Source organism: Anolis carolinensis, chromosome 5 (assembly GCF_035594765.1).
Source record: "Anolis carolinensis isolate JA03-04 chromosome 5, rAnoCar3.1.pri, whole genome shotgun sequence".
NCBI lineage: Eukaryota > Metazoa > Chordata > Lepidosauria > Squamata > Dactyloidae > Anolis > Anolis carolinensis.
This window is the reverse complement of record NC_085845.1, coordinates 194,588,943-194,613,005: the sequence shown is the minus strand read 5'-3', so window position 1 is coordinate 194,613,005 and position 24,063 is coordinate 194,588,943. Positions and strand designations below refer to the sequence as shown.

General features: G+C 39.2%; 2 protein-coding genes across 9 annotated transcripts in view; both read right to left on the bottom strand.

Moving 5' to 3' along the window:
- The window catches only part of LOC134299665 (uncharacterized), a 28,409-nt gene extending 6,290 nt beyond the window's left edge, over positions 1-22,119 (bottom strand). The window contains exon 1 of the mRNA XM_062983250.1: positions 196-22,119. Coding sequence (XP_062839320.1) covers positions 5,858-7,213 — 1,356 coding nt within the window. The 5' untranslated portion in view covers positions 7,214-22,119 and the 3' untranslated portion in view covers positions 196-5,857. The remainder of the gene's footprint in view (positions 1-195) is intronic.
- The window catches only part of usp6nl (USP6 N-terminal like), a 170,847-nt gene that overhangs the window by 113,498 nt on the left and 33,286 nt on the right, over positions 1-24,063 (bottom strand). The gene's annotated exons all lie outside the window — the stretch shown is intronic.

The following is a 24,063-nucleotide window of genomic DNA, read 5'->3' as shown; positions in this document are numbered from 1 at the left end:
ACTTCGGACCTTAATATTTCTTATTGGACATTGCTTTTTTGGACTAATTCTGACCTTTCCTGAAGGGTCTAATTCTGGACTATTTTCTATACTTGTTTTTATTAACTTTATATATTCCTTCAATAAAGATATTAGTTAGATTCTGGCCTCTGTGTATGGTCATTGGTGCCTCTGCCGCCTGGGTCGTGACAGAACCTGTCATGGAGTTTTCTTCGTAAGATTTGTTCAGGGGTTTCTTCCCTTCGCCTTCATCTGAGGCTGAGGGCCCTTCCAGACAGGCCCTATATCCCAGGATCTGATCCCAGGTTTTCTATTTATCCGAGATTATCTGGCAGTGAGGACTCATATAATCCAGTTTAAAGCAGAAAACCTGGGATCAGATCCCAGGATATAGGGACTGTCTGGAAGGGTCCTGAAAGAATGTGAGTTGCCCAGGATCACTCAGTGGGCTGCAATAAGTATAATCTTAGGGCCTAAATATCTTAAAGGAAGCAGATTTCATCTCATCTTGGAAGCTAAGCAGTCAGTCCTAGTTAGTACTTGAATGGGAGATGGCCAATGATTACCAAGTGCTGAAAGCTATATTTCAGAACAAGGAATTGGTAAAAACTATCTCTTAAGTACTCCTTAAGAAAACCCTACAAAATTTTTCAGGTTGTCATAAGCTGACAGACAACATAAAAGTATACAGACAGACATATAATCTTATTTGATGTAATTGCTATTGCTCCAATTGGTGGTGTTGCTACTTTGAAAGTTATTGTCCCTCTTGAAGTTGAATCGTTTTATGGTTTTCACTGATTGCCAATTATACAGTTTGGATTTATATGCTTGAAACTACTTTGAAGGAAATTGATTCTGTAAGACCAGTGATTCCCAAAGTGGGCACTACTGCCCCCTGATGGGCGCTGCAGTGATCCAGGGGGCGGTGATGGCCACAGGTGCATTTGGGGACGATGAATAACTGTATTACCTTTCTATTCTGAGTTCAAAAAATAGTTTCAGAATTTCAAACTTTAATGTTTCTAATCTACACCTTTCTTTACTATATTTTACAAAAAATGCACAAACATTATACATATATCTTTCTGTTTAATTGCTATTAAAACATTTTTTAAAAATCCAGAGGGCAATGAGTAATATTTTTTCTGGAAAAGGGGCGGTAGGCCAAATAAGTTTGGGAACCATTGTGTAAGACAGACTATAAACAGACTATAATTATTTCAGACTAGCATTCCATCATATATTTGTTTTCTTTGCCTTACCTGTATACAGTGAGGTTCAACTCATACCTTTGGTGTAGACTAAAAAATGAGCATATTGTCCATCCCAGACAATATGACCACTGATTTAGGATCACAGAGCTCAACATTTGGAGAAAAGTTTCTCCACAAATGTGGGGAAACTGCCAATAGAAACTTTTTTTTCAAACTTGAGAAAGCACTTCTTGAGCAATCTCTAAGACAGTGTTTCTCAAACTCTGCTCTTCCATGTGTTTTGGACTTCAGTTCCCAGAAATCCCAGCCAGCTTGACAGCTGCTAGGAATTGTGGGAGCTGAAGTCTAAAACATCTGGAGGAGCAGAGTTCAAGAAACACTGCTCTAGGGTCCTTTGCCAAAGTTAATCATAGAATCACCTAGAGGATCCTAGAAAGAGGGCATTAATCAAATCTATTATAATCAAATCCACTAAAGATTACCCATGAATAATCAAATTGGCCTAAATTATACCTGTAATTGTAGATCTACTGTATAAATAAATGACGATGACAACGATGATAATCCCTTTGCATACTGATCCAGACCAAAATGGCTATGTCTACAATGTCACAATGAGAGGTTATATTTGTCACAAAAGCTTTTCTGTGCACACCTGAATCCCCCCTTTCATACCTGTTTGGTTTTTAAATGATACAGCAGTGAACATTTTAATAAAATCTTATGCTAATAGTGATATGAACACTGCAAATGTTTTACCCGGTGAAAAACAAGAACTGTGTTCTGGAACTGGTAAGGACACTGGAAAACTTTTCCACTAACCACTGTAAGAGGATGAGGTTAATATTAGCCCATGTATTAAATCTAATTAGCCTGTGTACTAATGCGAAATCTATTCTCTTCCAAACTGCTTACTGTAAGCCAGCTAACTGCTAGAGATGTGACAGCCAAAGAAAGTTATAAGAGCCCAGCCCGCAGTTTCATGCCCCATTCTTTATGCAACCTCTCTGTACACAAAAGAAAATGTTCTGCATTGCTAGAGTTTGGCTCTCATGACCAAAACTCCCTTGGTACTTATTTACCTAAACAGCCTGAAACAATAAGGAAAGCTGGAAGATGTATCTAAAATGCCATATTTAGCCTCTCAATGAGGTCAAGCACAACAAAAGAACAACACTAAAATAAGAAAAGTAAACACATGAAGAAATGGTTAGTCCAAGTCTTTAAGTTGCTTGGCTACCTCCTCTCAAATATAATTTATTTATTATTTATTTATTTCCAGAATTTATACCCCGCCCTTCTCACCCGGGGGGACTCAGGGCGGCTTACACAGTTGGCAACATTCAATGCCAAGAACACAACAATAAAACAAAAACAGTACACACAATCAATTAAAACTATAAAAATACATCATTAAAATACATTATAAAAATTAAAACATATGTAAATTAGCTCCATTTGTCTAAAACCCTCATGCTTCAGCCTTTAATCGGACCATGTCGACGTTATCATATTACTCGTTAAAAGCTTGTGCACACAGCCATGTTTTCACAGCCTTTCTGAAACCCAGAAGAGTTGAGAAGACACTCGGTTAACTTCTTTGGAGCCCATCACTGCTTGAAATATCTCCAATATCCCCACTTACTAAATGTTACAAAATAGTCTGGTTATTTCTTATTTCATTTATATCCTGCCTTTCTTCCAATAATGCTTCTCTTTAATTTACAAATGCAGGGATGGATGCACAACTGCAGGTAGCCTTTCACGATCCTCTGGAAAATAATGCAGTCTCAAACCCTGACAGCTCTCCACCTCTCTCCCTACAGGATACACAATTCCTTTCATTTTATGTGACATCCATAAGGCTAAAGCCAATTGGCAAGTCCAACTAGACTAAACCCATTAACAAATGGGACTTGTTAAAACAGCTTGTCAGTCCTATTAATTCAGTGGGTCTACTTTACTTGAGACTAATATTATTGTCATCTAGACACCATATACTCAGCTCCAGTTGGTGGCCATTTAATTTGGAATTCGGAAAGAGTACTTTTTTGGCATCTCATTTCACAATCCTGAAGAAGAACAATGCAGAAGTCTCTGCTTCCTTTTTATCCCAGTGGCATAGCTAAAGGATCACACGAACTCACATATTCTACGAGACAGTTTCCAACATTAGATGGAAGATATCATTTTAGCCCATTTCTAAAATCCAACCAAGAATATGATTATGTGTTCCATGCTGTTCAGGCAACTACTATGAAAGCTCTGCACTTTACAGAGAAACCTTCCACTTATCTGTTGTTGTTACTGCAGTTATGTGCTTTCAAGAACACCATGTTGGATAGCACTGCTCTCCTGTGAAAAGAAGTACATTCAACACGACAGAATTTGCAACCAGCTGAATTTGCTCTCAGTAAACTTATTGAAACGGGGATAATAAATGAATAGGTGCATAAGCTTCTCTTCCCTATATCTAAGTAGAATCTATTCTTACATAAACAGATAGCTGCTGCCTTACAAACATTCTCAATGGGATTGCCTTTTTTTTACCAAGTATAAGTCTGGCTATGGTTTGGAGTTTTCTGGGAAAGCCAAGACGGCACCAGACTCAGCTTGTGAAAAGGGATCTTTGTTTCTTTTGAGTACTGCCCTTAAAAAACAGAATGGAACTTCTGTAGCTAGCGAGGAAAATATCTTCCATTCTGAATGCCATGGTTTAATTTTGCTACAGATCAAGCCATTAAACAATGGAGAGTGCTGTGGTTCAATAGGAACACTGTTAACTATTTCCAGAAAATTGGATGACAAGCCACCTGCATGTCACAGAGCTGTTCAAGAAGGAAATAATGAAGAGGGCCAACCAATGCTGATCCATATACTCAATGGAGTGAAACTGACACCGCATTGTGTTCATAGCGTATATCAAAACCATCAACAGGTTAGACCAGATATAGAAATTGCCACACACCTATCTTCAGTAATCAACAAATTGTTAGCTAGGTTTGCCAATCACTGTTCCAAACATCCAGGGAGGCTCAGTTTTCTGGCATTGTATTACACAAAGGAAAATGTGCTACAGCCTCTGAATTCGCGAGACAATGAAGTGAACTGTACAGGAAGTCAGGAAGGATAGGCAGTGAAGTGTACAGCAGACTCACCCAACTGAACAATAAAATCAGAATTGAAAGGGAGCTTAGAGGAAATCTAGTTCAGCCCCTTGCCCAAGCTAGGATGAAGCTACTATCTGTTGTAGGTTTAACTTTCATGAAACTGATTACAAGCAAATTATTAGCTGTCAATTCTTCTGCTGCCCTATGCCATTTTCCATAGGGATTGCAAGACTTTCAAGATTGTGAACATGGGGGAAAGCTTGGAAATTTCTATTAAAAATGGCATAGAACAGTAATAGAAGCGGTGTGTGGGGAAGACAGGTGAGGGAAGATCAATATGTTACATATTGGGAAAAGATGCTTAAGATAGTTTTGCTTTTTCCGCTTCCATGTCTTTATCACCTTCACTGATACCTGGTTATCCAGTTTCTGCTCAAATACCTCCGGCAAAAGGGAAGTCTATCAGTTCCTGAGGCAAACTGCCCCCCTGGCAAACAGCTTTTACAGATGTTTTTCCTAATGCTTAGATAAAATTTGCCACCCTGCAATTTTAATTTCTCTCTTCTGGAAGAACAGAAAACAAGTCTGCTTCAATCTCACAGCTTCTCTCCCATGCTCTCTCTTCTAGTTTCCATTACAGCTGTTTCTAAGCAATATACCGTAGTCCTATTCCAGCCTGCTGGATTTTCCATTTTAACAGAGAAAAGAAACTAAAACAGAAATAAATACTTGAGAGAGAAAAGGGTTCAGCCTTTACTCTTATGTTCAAGGTTTCTCTAATATCTGTAAAATTCCCCTCCTTCTGTCTGTCAGCATGAATGCTCATGTTTATCAATCCAAGGCTATGACAGATTAACTATTTTGTTGAAATGTCAACTCTTAGGTTTCCCTTTCATTGTGTTTATCTATGGTTTGGCTTTGCTTTGAAACTAATGTTTTTAATTTTTAAGTTTCTTTGTGGTCTTTTCCCATGCAAATTCCAATTTGTTCTCTCCGTTCTCTTTTTTTTTGTCCCTCCATTAAACATGGAATTCCTTAATCAGTCTCTGTACCATTTTGCCACTCCTCATCTTCCTTTCACTCACAGCCTCCTATGAAAATATCCTCCATCAGGTAAACAACTCGCTATTTTCTACCTGCCCCACTTTGAGGATGTTGGAAAACATCTCTTCCCAATGAAATTTTGTCCCTCATATCTTAATTTCAATGTTTAACGCTCCATAGTATTTAGTTAATTACCAGTATTACATAGTAATTTGGAAAGGAAGTTGGTAATCAGGTAAGTTAATTATTGTATTTCAATTCTTAGGCCTTTTATTGACAAGTTGTCCCTTTTTTGCTTCTGATAGCTGTGAAACTGAAGGAGAGTATCCACTTATAAAACATTGCATATTATTATTATTATTATTATTATTATTATTATTATTATTATTATTATTATTATTATTATTTTATTGTATGACACAGCAAACAAGATAGATATGCTGGATTTCGTATCACAAAATCACAAGTCGAACACTTCCCAAGTGTCTAGGACTGTGTGATGTATTTTCGGATGGTGCGCGCAGATCCCAGCAGGGTGGCCTTTTGGAGTTGGCAGATCGTGATTTTGTCAATGTCTATTGTTTCCAAATGCCGGCTGAGATCTTTTGGCACAGCACCCAGTGTGCCCATCACCACCGGGACCACCTGCACTGGTTTCTGCCAGAGTCTTTGAAGTTCAATCTTGAGGTCCTGATAGCGGCTGAGTTTTTCCTGTTGTTTTTCGTCAACGCGACTGTCACCTGGGATGGCGACATCAATGATCCAAACCTTTTTCTTTTCCACAACTGTGATGTCTGGTGTGTTGTGTTCCAGAACTTTGTCAGTCTGGATTCGGAAGTCCCACAGTATCTTTGCGTGCTCATTTTCCAATACTTTTGCAGGTTTGTGATCCCACCAGTTCTTTTCTGCTGGGAGGTGGTACTTGAGGCATAAGTTCCAATGAATCATTTGGGCCACATATTTGTGCCTCTGTTTGTAGTCTGTCTGTGCGATTTTCTTACAGCAGCTGAGGATATGATCAATGGTTTCGTCAGTTTCCTTGCACAGTCTGCATTTTGGGTCATCAGCTGATTTTTCAATCTTGGCCTTAATTGCGTTTGTTCTGATGGCTTGCTCCTGGGCTGCAAGGATCAGGCCTTCTGTCTCCTTCTTCAGGGTCCCATTCGTGAGCCAGAGCCAGGTCTTCTCCTTATCAGCTTTTCCTTCAATTTTGTCAAGGAACTTTCCATGCAATGTTTTGTTGTGCCAGCTGTCAGCTCTAGTTTGTAGTGCGGTTTTCTTGTACTGGTTTTTTGTCTGCTGTGCTTTGAGGAGTTTCTGATTTTTGACTTTAATCAAAGCAGGTTCTTCACTTTGCTTTACATATTCTGCCAGGGCATGTTCTTCTTCTTTGACTGCTTGTTTTACTTGCAAGAGTCCTCTGCCCCCTGATCTTCTAGGCGGATATAGCCGGTCAACATCACTGCGGGGGTGCAGTGAATGATGAATGGTCATGAGTTTTCTTGTTTTTCTGTCCAAAAACAGTTCCATCTGTGTCCAGTTTATGATGCCAGCAGTATATCTTATGACAGGTATGGCCCAGGTGTTTATGGCCTTGATGGTGTTGCCTCCATTGAGCTTGCTTTTGAGAATTTTTCTGACCCTTTGTGTGTATTCTTTACTGACCACAGTCTTCACATGTTCATGCTTGATGTTGTCCAGCTGTAATATGCCCAGATATTTATAGGCCTCAGGCTGGTGACACTTTATTGTTTGGCCGTTAGGCATATTTATGCCCTCACTTTCAATGATTTTTCCCTTCTTCAATGCCACTGTCGAACATTTGTCCAAGCCAAACTCCATGCTGATATCAGTGCTAAAAATTCAGACAGTGTTGGTCAGAGACTGGATTTCAGTTTCCGTTTTCCCATACAGCTTCAGGTCATCCATGTACATCAGATGCAAAATTTTGTGAGAATTCTTAGATGTTTGATAGCCGAGATTTGTTTTTTGTAAGATTGTTGACAGAGGGATCATGGCAATAATGAAAAGCAGAGGGGACAATAAGTCTCCCTGGAAAATTCCTCTTCTGATGTTGACAAGTCCATAGCTTTCATTTCCAACAGTAGTTATTATTATTATTATTATTATTATTATTATTATTATTATTATTATTTAGTGGTTTTTATAGACTGTGAAGGATTAGAAGGCTTTGACTGTGGGTTACAAGAATTAAAATATACTGCTACCAGTAGCTTATGCTTTGTGGTGATTTTAGTTAATAATTGTCTTGACGCAAAAAACAAAAGATCAATGGCACGTTTCAATGCTCCTCGTCCTACAAGAGGAGCTTGTCCCCAATCTTTCATCTTTGGGCCATAACTTGGGCAATTCAAGGAAGATACACATACATCGCTTCTATAAACCATAAGAAATAGCTATACTACCATAACTAAATATGTTTCCCTGACAGTCACACAGTATGTCGTCTTCTAGCTCCTCCTGATCTGGCACTAAAATAAAGAAAATCAAGGTGGGCATCCAACAGAGTATCCAACTGCATTATCCCAAAATAGACAGGTCTAGGCAATTCTCTTTGAAGGAAAAGTCGCATTGCACTACCAGCTGGGGAAATGCAGTTATAACTTTTGATTTTCTAAGTACATGGTAAAAAAGAAAAGGTAAATAAGAGCAGGTGGGGAAGGCACTTTTTCTGGAACGGTTGTTATTGAACTATGCACTTTATATATTTTAAGTTTTGTATATTGCTCCATGTGTTTTAATGCTTAATGTAAATTGTTTCTTAACTGTTTTATGTCTTATTGTACTGTTGTTTTTATTGGCATTGAATTTTTGCCAGATTTGTAAGCCGCCTTGAGTCCCTTCAGATGAGAAAGGCAGAACAGAAATGACATAAACAAATAATAATTTTTTTTTGATGTGAAACCATGAAATCAGAACCACAATAGAAGCTTTGACTATAGACCACCACCCATTTTCCCCCTTTTATTTTGCAAATGCTGCACAGGTCTGAGTGCTGGAAGCCGAATTTCCCTAGGCAGTGGTTCTCAACCTGTGAGTCCCCAGGTGATTTGGTCTATAATTCCCAGAAATCCCAGTTTACCAGCTGTTGGGATTTCTGTGAGTTGGAAGGCCAAAACATTTGGGGACCCACAGGTTGTGATCTAAGGATACATCTACACTACAGAATTAATGCTGCTTGATTCCACTTTAACTGTAGGATATTACATCTACATTGTAGAACAGCTACTTTAACTGCCATGGTTCAATACTATGGAATCATGGGAACTGTAGTTTTAAAAGACCTATAGCCTTCTATGCCCAAAAGCACTGATGCTTCACCAAACAATAACTCCCAAAATTCCTTAGCATTGAACCATGGCAGTTAACATAGTTAGCAATTCTACATTGTAGATGCACTCTAAGCTTCTCAGCCTTCAAGTAATAGATTATAGATCATAGAATTATAACATAAGAGCCAGGTGTCCTGCAACAATAATAGCATTAAATCAGAATTCTGCATATTAATTTTATGCTCCATGAATTAGTATAAGAAAACATCACATTATAAACCAAACACACCTGAACAGACAGGCTTATCCAGTATGCCAGTGTGAGACACATATCAAAAACAGAGCCCTTAAGCAAAAGGTTCATTGTAGGATGTTGCAACAGGTACTATCTGTCTGCCCAGTCTGTTTCATATACTGGTTGTGGAAAGAACTGCAAATGCCATCCCAAACACACTAGACTAAGAAAGAATTGAAAAACACTTCAGGGATAGATAGAAACAAACATTTTAACAATTCAGAGGTAGCTTCCACATGTTAGTATCACCAATCAAATCTATTTTTTTAAAACCCTGTAAACTAATAATTAAAGCTTCAACACAGTTTTCATATTAAGTTCCAAACTAAAAATGTATTGCTATGAGACTCACAAAAAGATGAACTATTACAAAAATTAGCCATTTAAACAGAAAGCATGGCTTTTTGTGTTGGCACATTGATCTCTAAGGGGAACAAATAGAGGAATCATGTAACTTTTTAATAAAAAAGAAGCTATTATTGCAAAAGGAAATTGTAAACAACATATGCTAGCTTTATGCAGATTTTTGTTTCTCCGTGTAATTAAAAAAAAAGCAGGGACAATTCTGCTAGTTCCCCTATCACCAATCCACTCACAAGCTTGTGAGCATAATCTTATAGTATCCGATGGGGTTGTAATGCAGTCAGCAGAGTTACAATGCCACACTCTTCATCACAAGGGGAAAGAAATAACTCAGTAAAGACTACCAGTCGAAACAAAAAACATACTTGTGCTTCCACATGAAAAAAGCCAACACACACATAATGTGAGGCAAGCTGAAAACACACAGCTTAACATGCTTCCTTCTGTGCCAAAAATATCCAACTCTTCTAGCAGTAAAAATACCCTAGAGAAGCTTCCTCAACTGTCAGTTGTTATGCCTACACTACAGATGTTAACATCTGTTTTACAACATAGACTCTGTCAGTCTGATGCTCAATAAGGAGAATCTCTTTTAAAAAGCTATTTAAATGTTAGATACCTGAGAAGGAACCAAAAGTTAGATGGAAAGAAGAAAATTATGAGACGTGCAATGGTGGTGCAGCAAACTTTCTTCTACCTATTTACCCTCCTGCCACTGCTCCCACTTAAAAAAATCTCTCTTCTGCCAGGATCCAAAACAAGAGGTATATACTACTGAAGAAATGAATCATGTTCTTCCAAAAAAAATCCCTGGTATCAGAACAGAATACCTGTGCATTACAGGGAAAAATAAGGTGATTTTTTTCCTGGTATGTGTCCAAAGTTAGCAAGCACTCCTGACTTTCCAGTTGAAATGACAATTAGTTTCCATCCAACTCAGTGGCAGCCAACCAAAGCCATTCATTCATCTACCTCAGAAGTGTTTACACTATCTGGCAGGGCCTGACCAGGATTTCAAACTGGAGTTTCTCCAAGTCCTGCCTAGAGACTGGGTTGTGGGGCCTTTTAAAGGCGAGGAAAATGCTGCTCTGCTACTGAAATCCAGCTGTCCCCCCTAATTTTATTGCAATCCAAAAAAGAATCAGGGGGCAAGCTTGGAGATATAACAGAGGTCTGATTTTAAAAGTCATGCTCCATAGTATCTTGAACAGTTGGCATACTTTATTTCTTTGGTTCTAAGATAACAAATCCCCCCCATATAAACAACTCTAAAATAGTAGGTAGGTAAAGGTTTTCCCCTGACATTAAGTCTGACTCTGGGGATTGGTGCTCATCTCCAATTCTAAGCCAAAGAGCTGGCGTTGTCCATAGACACCACCAAGATCATGTGGCCGGCATGACTGCACGGAGTGCCATTACCTTTCCACCAGAGCGGTACCTATTGATCTACTCACATTTTGCATGTTTTCAAACTGCTAGGTTGGCAGAAGCTGGGGCTCACATCGGGAGCTCACCCTGCTTCCCAGATTTGAACTGCCAACTTTTTGGTCAGCAAGTTCAACTGCTCAGCGGTTTAACCCACTGCACCACCAGGGGCTCCATATACATTTATTTCTGTTAGTGGTACTGAACTTAGTGTGTGTCTTATAATTGATGGCATCTTAGAATCAAAGAGTCCAAGTTTGTTATTTAGTTCCTGAAGATCCAATGACACTAACTAGCCGTTTTAATGTTAAAACCAGTGTGTTATAATACTCCACCAAAATGGACTAAATTATCTGGTCAACCAGGACCAACTACTATTTGGCTCCTTCGTTCCCTTCAGTAACTATACTGCATGGTAATGAAATAACAGTTATCTCAGGCTATGAAGAATCCTCACAGCACCACAAAAAACATCTGAGTGCATGATAAGCAATTGTTGCATGTTAAAAGACTCATCAAAGGCCATATAGATTATCAAAATTGGTAATTTTTTTTAAGTCTTTAAGTTCTAAAGCTACAAAAAGCAAGCACATGTGACTCCAGATTTAAACCATGGCCATCCTACTTTAGGAGCTTAATCGATAAAACAAGTATAATTCCCATAACACATTATCACAATGTGTCCCTGGTATATTGTGTAGATGGGAAAACCCAAACCTAAATATTACCATCAAAGAGAAAAAATTGTGATCTATATTTATACTTCCATGTGCCAATATTAAATAAGTTGTGTGGGAAAGTGATTTGGATGGATTGGCCTGAAAAGTATAGGTAATTTTTCAGTTTCAGGCCCATGTCTGCATGAAAAGTGGAGTTGCAACAAACTGTAAGAGATGTGTGAAAGCCAACAACACACCTGATGGTGATTCAGTTATTAAGTCAACCAATTGGTAAAAAGTATATTACGCGTGTTTTTGAAGTTCACAGGCTTCTTACCCAGGCATAGACAACTAAAGGTCATTTTAGGGGATGAAACCTGGCAACGGAGGAGCACAGAGATGCATCTATCTTGAGATGTTACCAATGACTGTAAGTTGATGGCGAAGGGAAGTCTGACATCAGTAAAGGCTACACCAATTGTTGTCAATGAAACATTTGGGACATGAAAGCAAGGAAATGCTTACATTTCTCTGTAAAAGTAAACAACACTGGAGGACAGTTGCATCCTATTCCATGACCCCATCTGTAACATAAGCATACAAATGTGGATAAACACTTTGAAGCTACTATGAAACTCGCTGAATTAACTTGAGCAAATCACATCTCTCTGCCACAGAGGAATGTAATGGCAAACCTCTTCTGACCAAATATTGCCAAGAAAACCTATTGATAGGTTTGTCTCAGAGGCTGGATAGGTTGGAAAAAATTTAAAGGCACACAACAAAAACAAACTTCTCTCTCAGCTTCAGCTCAATCTCTAACCTACAACAGGAATACTATACTTCTAGGCAAAATTGCAGCCCTGTTGCAAAACCACTTGCAGCCCGACTACTCACAGAACTACAATGCAGGACTGTCAAATCAATCTCTTCCAGCTGCAGGCTCTTCCTTCTAAAATATGTGCCTTGGAATTCACATCAAAACAGCTATTTTAACATTAAATATGAGCCGAGTTAGAAAGAGTAGAACATTTTGCTGCTAACTTTAGGGCCGTGAGGAGAGACAACAGGACTAAAACCCTGTTATATTAAAAATACTGGGATATCTTCATTGATTTCTAAGAGTTTCAGTCCCCGAGGAAATTTAAAAATAGTTTCTCAGTGAGAACAAGGAAATGAGCTATCTAAACAACAATTTTCTTTAAAGTTTTCATCATTTGTGCATTTATCCTTTTTGGTTCATTCCTCTCTTGGAGGAAAAGATAATATAGAGAATAAAGGCACACAACTGATACGCCAGTTGTGTGCCTTCAAGCCATTTCAAAAAAAGGAGATGAACACAACATACCATTCTGTCCTCAATGCTTTTTAACATTTACAGGAAACTGCTGGGAGAGATCATCCGGAGACATAGGGCGGGGTGCTATCAATATGCTAATGACACCCAAATATATTTCTCCATGCCTTCAAAACATGTCTCTTTCAAGGGAATGTCTGGAGGAAGTAATGGGCTGGATGAAGAAAAACAAGTTGAAACTGAATCCAGGTAAGACAGAAGTGCTTGCGATTAAGGGTCCTAATGTGGAAATGGAGGTATGTCAACCAGTTCTGGATGGGGTTACATTCCCCCTGAAAAAATGTGTTTGCAGCTTGGAACAAGGGCTCCTTGATACATCTCACCAAATGTCAGCCCAGGTAGATGCAACTATCAGGAGTGCTTATTATCGGCTTCGGCTGATACACTAGTTATGCCCCTTCCTAGATTTTGGAGGACCTAAAGATAGCAGTGCATGCGCTAGTAACATCAAGGCTGGACTTCTACACTGTGCTATTTGACATTTGACTACAGTAGAATCTCACTAATCCAAGCCTCGCTTATCCAAGCCTCTGGATTATCCAAGCCATTTTTGTAGTCAATGTTTTCAATATATCGTGATATTTTGGTGCTAAATTCATAAATACAGTAATTATAACATAACATTAATGTGTATTGAACTACTTTTTCTGTCAAATTTGTTGTATAACATGATGTTTTGGTGCTTAATGTGTAAAATCACAACCTAATTTGATGTTTAATAGGCTTTTCCTTAATCCCTCCTTATTGTCCAAGATATTCGCTTATCCAAGCTTCTGCCAGCTCGTTTAGCTTGGATAAGTGAGACTCTACTGTACTTCGTTCAGAAGTTCAGAAACATCCAGGAGTGATGTTACATGTGACATTACACATATACTGAGAGTAAAATCACTCCACTGGTTTCCAATTCGTTACCAGGCAAAGTACAAGGTGTTGATTCTGACGTTTATGACCCGACATGGTTTTAGGTATAGGTTCCCGACCGGATCACCCTCTCCACATAATCCGCCTAGGACACTGAGGTCCTCTGGGGGGTGCTTTCTCCAGAACACAACTAGAAATTGTCTCCCAGAAGACCTTTTCATTGGCTGTTCCAAGGCTGTGAAATGACCTGCCGGAAGAGTTATAACAGCTAAATGAGCTGTCAGAATTAAAACACAATGAAAGATTCATTCCTCCTGGCAGGACTACTCAGTCAATTTTAAACTATGTATTTTAAATGTATTAGTATGTATTTGAATCTTTGTACTATATATTTTAATACATGTATGTTATGGTAATTTTTAAATATATGTATTTAATTGTATGAATTTTATGGTAATGTATTTTAACTGTGTTGTACCCCACCTCGAGCTGTGAGGAGAAGTGCGTAACAAATAAAATTTTGCTGAGGATTATAAAAGCTCTTCTCTCTTCTACAGCATTTGTTCTTCAAAAAACCCTATGCCCAGCTAGCTCAGTTGCTTGGGATTTCACATCAGCAAGATGTACAGTCTACATAACCTATCCGTAAAAGAGTAGTGTCAGTTCTGTCTGGCAACAAATTAAATAAGTTGGTTTCTGTGCTTAGGAGAACAGCTGTCTGACCAAGACCTAGAAACAACAGTGGATCTACATGGGCAGGATGGGAAGGGCAAAGAGAGGAGAAGAGAAAGAGCACCAAATATTTTTTTCACTGGCTCAGCTATAGGCACAGATGAAAGGAAACCACCTCCCCATACAATGCTTCAGGGATCACACATCAAATCTTAACATTACCCAGAAGTGGCTGTTCCATGACACAAGATTCCACCTACTGTCAAGTCAATATTAACTGAAGCTAGAATCCTACTTGAAATGCCAAAGCCTTTATCTTACCAGGAAAAGTAACTTGGGTACAATCTGTATTTTTTCTTAAGGTAACAGCGGAGCTAGCAGTGTCCATGATATCTACTTACCTCGGCAATATGAATGGGATGTCGATACTGTGAACATGGACCTTTTTTAAAATTACTAGATACTTTCAATCAAGTCACTGGCTGACTCAGATCACTGTGTGAAATTTAGACTGTTGCTACCCATTTAGGATTGCCAGCACACAAAGCTGCGGTAACAGCAGAAACACCAATTGGTCAAAGTCATCACCAGGTCAAGACCAAGAGAGAGAAGTATACAATCTTTCAGGTGTTGTTAATTGCAATTCCCAGCATTGCTCATCACTGATTACCTTGGCTAGGGCTTTTCGGAGTTACAATTCACCAACATCTGGAGTCATACATGATTCCAATCTCTTGTCACGACTCTGGAGTGATACATGATTCCAATCTCTTGTCACGACTGGTGGCTTTGGCCACTAGTAAGAAATGAATCGACTGCCCTTTTTCTATGCTTAGATACAGCTTCTTGGCCTACTGAATTTTACAACCAAGAACCTAATGTCTGGTTTTGCTTCTCCCAATAACCTACTTTCATTTTAGTATCATAATAGTGGTTTGAGAATTGAACTTGCCAATTGAAACCAACCAAGTGACTTTGGGTTTCCATGGTCAAGTGAGTCATATACTCACAACTACAGAAAATCCCATAACAGGGTCCTCCTAGTGTCACTATAAGTCAGAAATTACTTGGACAACAACAACAACAACTTCTAGATTGTATGCCTTAATGTAGGGATTATCCCACTTCTAGTCTTGTAAATTGCTCTAGATGAAAAATGGAAATAAAACCATGATAAAAATAAATGCATCAATGAAGATAGTAAGAATTGTAGAAAGATATCTGTGAAGAAGCAACAAGTTGGAAAGGATATTGTATGTCCACTTTGAGCTCCAAGTTCCTATCAGGGCTACATTGAACAGTCTTCCTATCATCTTTTTACCATGAAGTGGAAGGAAAGCATCTTCATTAGCTGACAGACAATGGTTACAGTATCACTTAAGTCATTATTGCCATGATTATTTGAAGATGGGGTGGCAAAAGTTCAACCACTGAGACATCCAGCATAATCAATCTGAGAAATACTGGGAGTTGTGCATCAGCAACATCAGGTGAGAAACACTATGCTCACCTCTGCTTTATGGTCAACCCAAGCAGAAACAACTATCTTTCAACAATGATTTTAAGTGAAATCAATCAAACTTATTTTCTGCCAATGAAAAGAATTATTGGAACCATCAAGCTGGTTACTAAAACTGATTCCAAAAGGATAGAAACTTCAAGCATCATCCGTACAATTCCAAACACTTAACAGCACCTTTGCTGTCTTGAAAATACAATAAATGTAAACAATAAATGCAAGGGTACTGGCTGGCAAGGTTCCCTCATTCTACCAATGTATGCCAAGGAGGCAGAATGAAGAGATCAATAAAAAGCATAATTGGATTAGTTTGTTTCATCTTTGCCAAGAAAAATCTATTACACTTACTCTACTTTACAGAAAATATGGCACATTTCCAATTACCCAACCAACAGAAGAATAATATCACATTATTTTATTTAAATGTACAGTTCTATGGTATAGGAAACATAATTATGATACATTGCTGAGTTGAGGATGAGACTTTTTCCTCAGGCAAATAAAGGTTGAGTAGTGTACCTTATCCAAAATGCTTCAGACCAGAAGTGTTTTCGATTTCAGATTTTGGAATAACAATATTGATACTTATGTACATGTCCTGGAGATGGAACCTAATTCTAAACACAAAATTTATTTGTTTCAATATATACCTTATGCATTCCAGGTAAGGAATGCTCAACTTGCATAATGACTTCTTATGCTGTCATTAATGTTTTCACAGCAATTATGTATGTCTTCTCTGCCTATTCATTTTTTCAGGCCGTCATGTATGAGACCTTTAAAGCATTTTGAAAGAGTTAGAACTGAACTACTTAGTCAGATGCACTAGTAAATTAGATTTGTGAAACAGCCATTAATTAATAAAGTATTGTGGCTCTGATGTATTACCTAAAAAGCAACTGAAAAAATCAGACGACTTTCCTTTTCAATAAGCTACTGTTGTTTGTTTTGCTAATGTTCTAGCATACTTCCTTCTCTCTCCCCAAATGCAATAATTAAGATTTCTAATAGCATGCAAATATATGTAAACAGAATTGATTCATCTTTTGCCTAATCAATCTGATAAATATTATATAATCACTTGACAGCTTAAGAATTACAAGGTCTCAGGAAGTCAGAGCACCAAGGAAGAACAAGAAAGTAAAACTGGGGGAAAGGGGAGGATTTAAAGTATACTTGATCAATTTAGGCACCCACAGTTTCTTTTCACTTAGCACAAAACAAAGACCATACCACAACATGGCCTAATAGGCCTGATTTAAGCCAGTGGCAACTCACTTATTTTCATTAGAGCCTGAGTTACTGCTGCTCCTTTACTTTCAGACAGCCGTTAGACTGACTTTGACTTGAAGAAAGGGACTCTTCTCCAACACAGGTTCAATGTTTTTCCAACAGAAAGCCAGTCTAGTGTAATGGTTTGTGTGCTGGACCAAGACTTTGAGGACCAGGGTTCAAATCCCCATTCAGACATGGAAATTCACTAGGTGACCTTGAGCAAGTCATACACTCTCAGACATAAAGCAAGGCAAAGGCAAACCACTCTGAACAAATCTTGTAAGAAAACCCAATGAAAGGCTCTCCCTAGGGCTGTTGTTAAGTCAGAAACAACCTGAAGGCATAAACAATAACATCATGCCAAACCAATCCATCAAATCAGTACTTCCTATTCCAACAGGCAGCAGTTTACTTCATGGCTATCCTTTCACTCAAGATGCTGGTAACCAATCCTTCTACCTGCCAAATGTTTGCTTTAAAAGTGAGTTATGGTTCATTACCACTTACTAGCAAAAAGAATGAAATACAAGCAATTAAGATGTACAGTAGCAACCTTTCCTTTACTGCCCTTCCAAAAAAATGAACTGCTTAGGAACATAAAATTTATGTTCCCTGCAAAAGAACTGATATTAATAGCAAAAATACCCTTATTGAATGCTAGCTGTTGCTATTAAAATTAAAAAAAGATTAATTAAGAACAAGCTCTCAAAACGAATTTATTTCCAGAGAAATAGCTCTTTAAAACTTTATATTGCAAAACATTGTGTCATCTGCCTTTGTTGGTTACAGTCCATTTTATCAAATGCTTCAGTTATTTGATAAAATCCGTGTGTGACTGTGTCACACACGGATAACCACATAAGTGGGGGATGACCTTAGTGTTTTAAATACCTCATGAATACACATACTTTGTATATGTGTGTCTCTGTAATTTAAGAAAATAAATAATGCTGATGATGAAGTGGACAGTAATGTGTGAAAGTTTATGCCATAATTAATTTGCGAAGTCTTTAATGTACCACAAGACTCTGTAGTCTTTCAATAAACAAAGGCATTTGTTTTAATTTGTATATGACCAAGTTGCTTAAATAGCAGCCTAAATCTACTTAATTAAACAAAGGAGGTGTATCCATTCCCAAGCCCTGCAAGAAAACAAATAAGTACACCATAAATTTCTAACTCCTGAAAAAATATTCACAACCTTAGAGCAAACAGGTATCTTTCACCATTTGCAATGCTGGCTAAGTTTCTGTCTTCCATACCTATAAGGCACAAACATATTTACAAAGTAGTATAGTTTTGAGTTATTTGAGTATTCCCACGCCATATTTTACGGGCTGCCTAAATAGCTTGAAGGCACTAAATCTTGCCTGATCTGGGAAGTTAAGTAAGGACAGGTCTGGTTGGCACTTGGAAAGGAGACCACGGTGGAATACCAGGTGATATAGGTTGTATTTCAGAAAAAGGCAATAGCAACCCACCTCTGAATATTCATTGCCAAGTAAAATCTGTAAAAGGCTCACCACAATCAATATAGAGACAAATAAGAACAACTAATATTATATTCCCAACCAAAAAGTGGAAAGAAAAGCCCATCCATCTTTTGCTCCTCAAAATTTCCAGGAATCTCTACTGACGTTTGTGGAGAATGGTAGTTCCAGCAGAGCTTGAGGAAGGCAGTAAAAGTCATGTTAGTCCATGGCTTGACTAACACACTATTTCACTGCTTGCATTTTGGCCATGATTCAGAGAGCCCCTTCAAACATCTCAAACGTTGAAAGGTACCTAGTCAATTGAGCCAGCCAGCCAGCCAGCCAGCCAGCCAGCCAGCCAGCCAGCCAGCCAGCCTGCCTGCCTGCCTGCCTTCCTCTTCTTCTGAACAGGCACCAATTTGCTCCTGCCACCATAAATGGTTTGGGAGACTGGATGAAAGGAGAGGAACAACATGAAGTTGTAATTGGTTAAGGGAACGAACCCAAAGGGTGCTCATCAATGCATCTTCTTCATCTTGGAAAAAAGTCACGAGTGGAGTGCCGCAGGGCTCCGTCCTGGGCCCGGTTCTGTTCAACATTTTTATTAATTACTTAGATGAAGGGTTAGAAGGCAAGATCATCAAGTTTGCAGACGACACCAAACTGGGAGGGATAGCTAACACTCCAGAAGACAGGAGATTCAAAACGATCTTAACAGATTAGAGAGATGGGCCGAAACTAACAAAATGAAGTTCAACAGGGACAAATGCAAGATACTTCACTTCGGCAGAAAAAATGAAATGCAAAGATACAGAATGGGGGACAATGCCTGGCTTGACAGCAGTACGTGTGAAAAAGATCTTGAAGTCCTCGTGGACAACAAGTTAAACATGAGCCTACAATGTGATGCGGCAGCAAAAAAAGCCAATGGGATTCTGGCCTGCATAAATAGGGGTATAGCGTCTAGAGAGTCATGCTACCCCTCTATTCTGCCTTGGTCAGACCACACCTTGAATACTGTGTCCAATTCTGGACACCACAGTTGAAGGGAGATGTTGACAAGCTGGAAAGCGTCCAGAGGAGGGCAACTAAAATGATCAAGGGTCTGGAGAACAAATCCTATGAGGAGCGGCTTAAAGAGCTGGGTATGTTTAGCCTGCAGAAGAAAAGGCTGAGAAGAGACATGATAGCCATATACAAATATGTGAGGGGAAGTCATAGGGAGGAGGGAGCAAGCTTGTTTGCTGCTGCCCTGCAGACTAGGACATGGAACAATGGCTTCAAACTACAGGAAAGAAGATTTCACCTGAACATCAGGAAGAACTTCCTGACTGTGAGAGCTGTTCAGCAGTGGAACTCTCTGCCCCGGACTGTGGTAGAGGCTCCTTCTTTGGAGGCTTTTAAGCAGAGGCTGGATGGCCATCTGTTGGGGGTGCTTTGAATGAGATTTTCCTGCTTCTTGCAGGGGGTTGGACTGGATAGCCCATGAGGTCTCTTTCAACTCTACAATAATATGATAATATAATATAAGTATGGTAAGAAAGCGTTTGTCCTTGTTTAACACATATCCAAAGCTCATATAGTTCCTGTAAAAAAAGCCACTTGGATCTTTAGATCCAGGCATTTTTGGCGTTTTGTGCCTTAGAGTCATTTCTAATTTATAGTGACCCTAAGATGAACCTATTGTGGAGGCGTTCTTGCTATAATTTGCTCGGAGGCTGAGAGTTTGACTTGCTTGATGTGTCGCAGTGTGTTTCAATGCCCAACCAGGGATTCAAACTCTGATCTCTATAGAGTTATAAATCCAATACTCAAATCATTGGGTTCTTACAGCAAGGTGTCCTAGTCTTACTTCAGTTGTCTGAAAAAAACATTGCGATGTGCAGTAAGGTAAGGAAAACATGCTATGACAGAGATTGAGAACATGGCAATGATCATCCTTGAGATAACATTTCATTTCTACTATAAATCACTCATAGATTTTATGATACCAATGTCATTAGATAAGTCTCATAATCATTAACTGAATTTACATCCCATCTTTCCTCTAACATGCTCAAGTCATACTTCCAACGATCAGCATGTAGCATGCGCCCTCAAAAAAGGCAGCAAAAACCAGCAGGAGATCCAAGGGGGATACTAATAATTTTTAAGTCATCAATATCATATCTGTGACAACCAATTCAATTCACATTTTGTACTGTAATTCTTAAGAAAACATAATTTATAATATTTTCCACCTTACACGAAATAACAGTTAACAAGACTGACTCATTCTGCACAATATTGCCTTGACATACAGAATCTGCCCAAGGTCAAATTCAATTACAGCTCTGATAAATACTGAATCTCTGAGCAGTGTTTACCTCACTTCTGGTAGCTTTTCTTTCAAATTGTGTTGTAATAGTCATAGAGAAGTGAAAAATTAAGAATAAAATGTAGTGGTTAAAGCTGATTAGCTAGAACATTCAGCAAGATCCTAACATCCTTTCCTGAGGCTGGATCTACACAGCCAAATTAGTTTGAAACTGCATTATATGGTCTGTAGACCCAAATCATGTAGTTCATGATGGAGTAGTGGGTTAAAGCCTTGTGACTTGAAGGTTGGGCTGCTGATCTGCAAGCTGCCAAGTTCGAATCCCACCCGGGGAGAGCGCGGATGAGCTCCTCTATCAGCTCCAGCTCTATGCGGGGACATGAAAGAAGCCTCCCACAAGGATGGTATAAACATCAAAAACATCCGGCTGTCCCCTGGGCAACGTCCTTGCAGACTGCCAATTCTCTCACTCCAGAAGCGACTTTCAGTTTCTCAAGTCGCTCCTGACACAGGAAAAAAAATGTAGTTCAATGCAATTAAACTAAACTGTATGAGTCTACACTGACAATATAATGCAATTCAAACTGCTTTATATTAGAAGGTAAATCCAGCCTAAATGAGTAATAGGATTGTCCTTTAGTTCACCTCTGCCCACAACTTAGACATCTTTCCTTATGGACTATAGCCCCCAGAATTCTGCAAGTAGAACAGCCATCTCATTCTCTACCCATGTCGATATCTCAATGCAATTTAGGAAGCTCCATTAGTTTGACAGGATATACTCATCCAAGTCTTGTACAAAGGATCTTCCAGCAGTTAACAGCATCCATAAATTAGGAAAGCACAAGGACTGTTGGCTCCATGTTGCCCTATTCCTACCAAATTTAGTACATTCAGCAATTGTCCTTGGAGAGGCTAAATATGGGCATGACAACACATGCTTTGGTTACATCCAATTCAGATTACTGTAATGCACTTTACATGGGGCTGCCCTTGAAGAGTATTCAGAAGCCTCAATTAGTCCAAAGAACGACAGCCAGATTGCTTAATTCCTTTGTTACAACTCCATTGCCTGCCAATGTGTTTCCAGGCATAATTCAAAGTACTGGTTTGACCTATAAACCCCTGTACACCTTGGCTGAAGGTTATTTGAAGGCAATTGTTGTGACGGCGCCTTCGGGGATTATGGCTGATGTGGATGGAATTCGAACAGGAAGAAAAAACCCTCGTGATGAGGGTTCACTGGGGGAGTAGCGCAGGAAGCGACTTAGAGAGCTATATGGGGGATCTTCTGAGGAAGATTCAGATGGGGAGATGGATGCTGAGGAACAGGTGGTGGCTGGGGAAGCGGGCACTGAATGGGCACAGCCACCGGAGATGTCTGGGGATTTGGGGTCTATGGATACTTCTGAACCTGGGGTTTCTGCAGGAGCTGATCCCAATTGGGATGCTTGGAGAAGGGAGGATGGTTCTTTAAGTGTTCATGGGGCTAAGTGTGGGCAGGATGATTGGGACTCCGACGAATTGCTAGGCACTCCAGATCCACGAGCCCTAGCTGAGTGGAGCTCAGACTCTGAGTAGATTTGGGACACCTGGTGTTTGGGTGTGAGTGTTTGGTCACCCTGGAGGAAGGGGAATAAAATGGGAATGTTTGGCCACTGCACTTTGCGTGTGGCAAGGTGTTGCTGAGGCGCCATTGGGATCTCTGTGTTTCCATGAAGACTGGACCTAGACTATGATTTGAATCTGCTGTTATCATCTAGCTTGGCTCTCGCTGTGTCTTATCATGGACCTGTTTTGGATGACTGCACCCTCTTCAGACCTTGGATCGGAATTTGACCTTGCTACTGCCTTTGCCCTGTGATTGATGACTACTATCGGCTTTTGACTCCTGGCTTGCTCTTTGGACACCGCTGTTATCTCCTGACCTGACCTTGGAATCCCAGACGACGTCTTTTCACCATCCTTTTGGAGCCTTCGGCTTTATCCACATTGTGGAAGCAGTCTACTGCATTCTTGGTTTGTTTGTTTGTTTCCTGACCAATTTGGTGTTTTCTTTTGGGAACTGTTCCTTTGAAAACTACAGAGCCGGCTGGCAGGGCTTGGGCTCAGAAAGTGCAGTTTGCACTAAGTTTGTTTAGCTTTGTTTTTGCCTGCTTGTGTTGCTGAATTATATTTTTTGTTTGAGCTGCCCTTGTAGCACTGATAGTGAAGTGTTTCAAGGTTTTTTCTGTGTTAACATTACTTTTTGGCTTATCTGCTGAATAAACTCTATTTTTGTTCGCTAATTGGCGTCTGACTCTTGACAGCAATATCTCCCCTTATGAGCCCATTAAAACTCTAAAATCATCCGGAGAGGCCCTTCTCTCAATCATCATCATTATTTCTTTTAATTGACTGTAACTGAAAATTTTACAAGACCAAAGTATTGGCTTGAAACATATGAATGAAATAGCACATTCTAAGAGAATTCAGAATAACTATACTGCACTTCCCAAAACTTTTCTTTCCCAAGTTACTTGATAATGCCACAGCTCTGTAGTTAGAAAGCAGTGCCAGCTAACCCATTTTTGGTTGCCTGAAACCTGATTGCAGGTTAACAGTCAACAACAAAAGTTGGCCCAGTTAAAATTGGTTTGTGACCTCCAGAGAGTACAGAGAGAGCTGAAGGCTCTGTGTATGTCTCAGTAAAGGGAGGTGATTAGTATGTCATAGTAATGCAGGAATGGTAAGTGCTGCCCCTATACACAAGATTACAACTCCCATCAGTCTTAGCCAACAAAACCAGTGGGGGGGTGAATGCTAAAAGCTGTAATGAAACAACATGTGGATGTTTGCACTAATGTTTTCTGATGGACAGAGTCTCTTCCAACTCTATGATTCTATGTAACACGCAGGACATAATGCAGTCAGATATCATGTTCAGCACTACAATCTTTAAATATTAATGTGAACCTAAGACAAGTTAAAATTCGGATAAATTCATGTCAATATGGAAAGCCTATTAATTTTAATAGAGTTTAGCATATGCTTTTGAGTCACTCTCACAATGAAATGAATGGCCTTTAAAATCTGTCTGGAATGTACCCATATTTTATATTTATGAAATACAATCATTTCAGCTCATATCTAAACTTAACCAGCTGAGACTGCTGAAATTCTGGTTTTTTTCCCCCCATGAAAA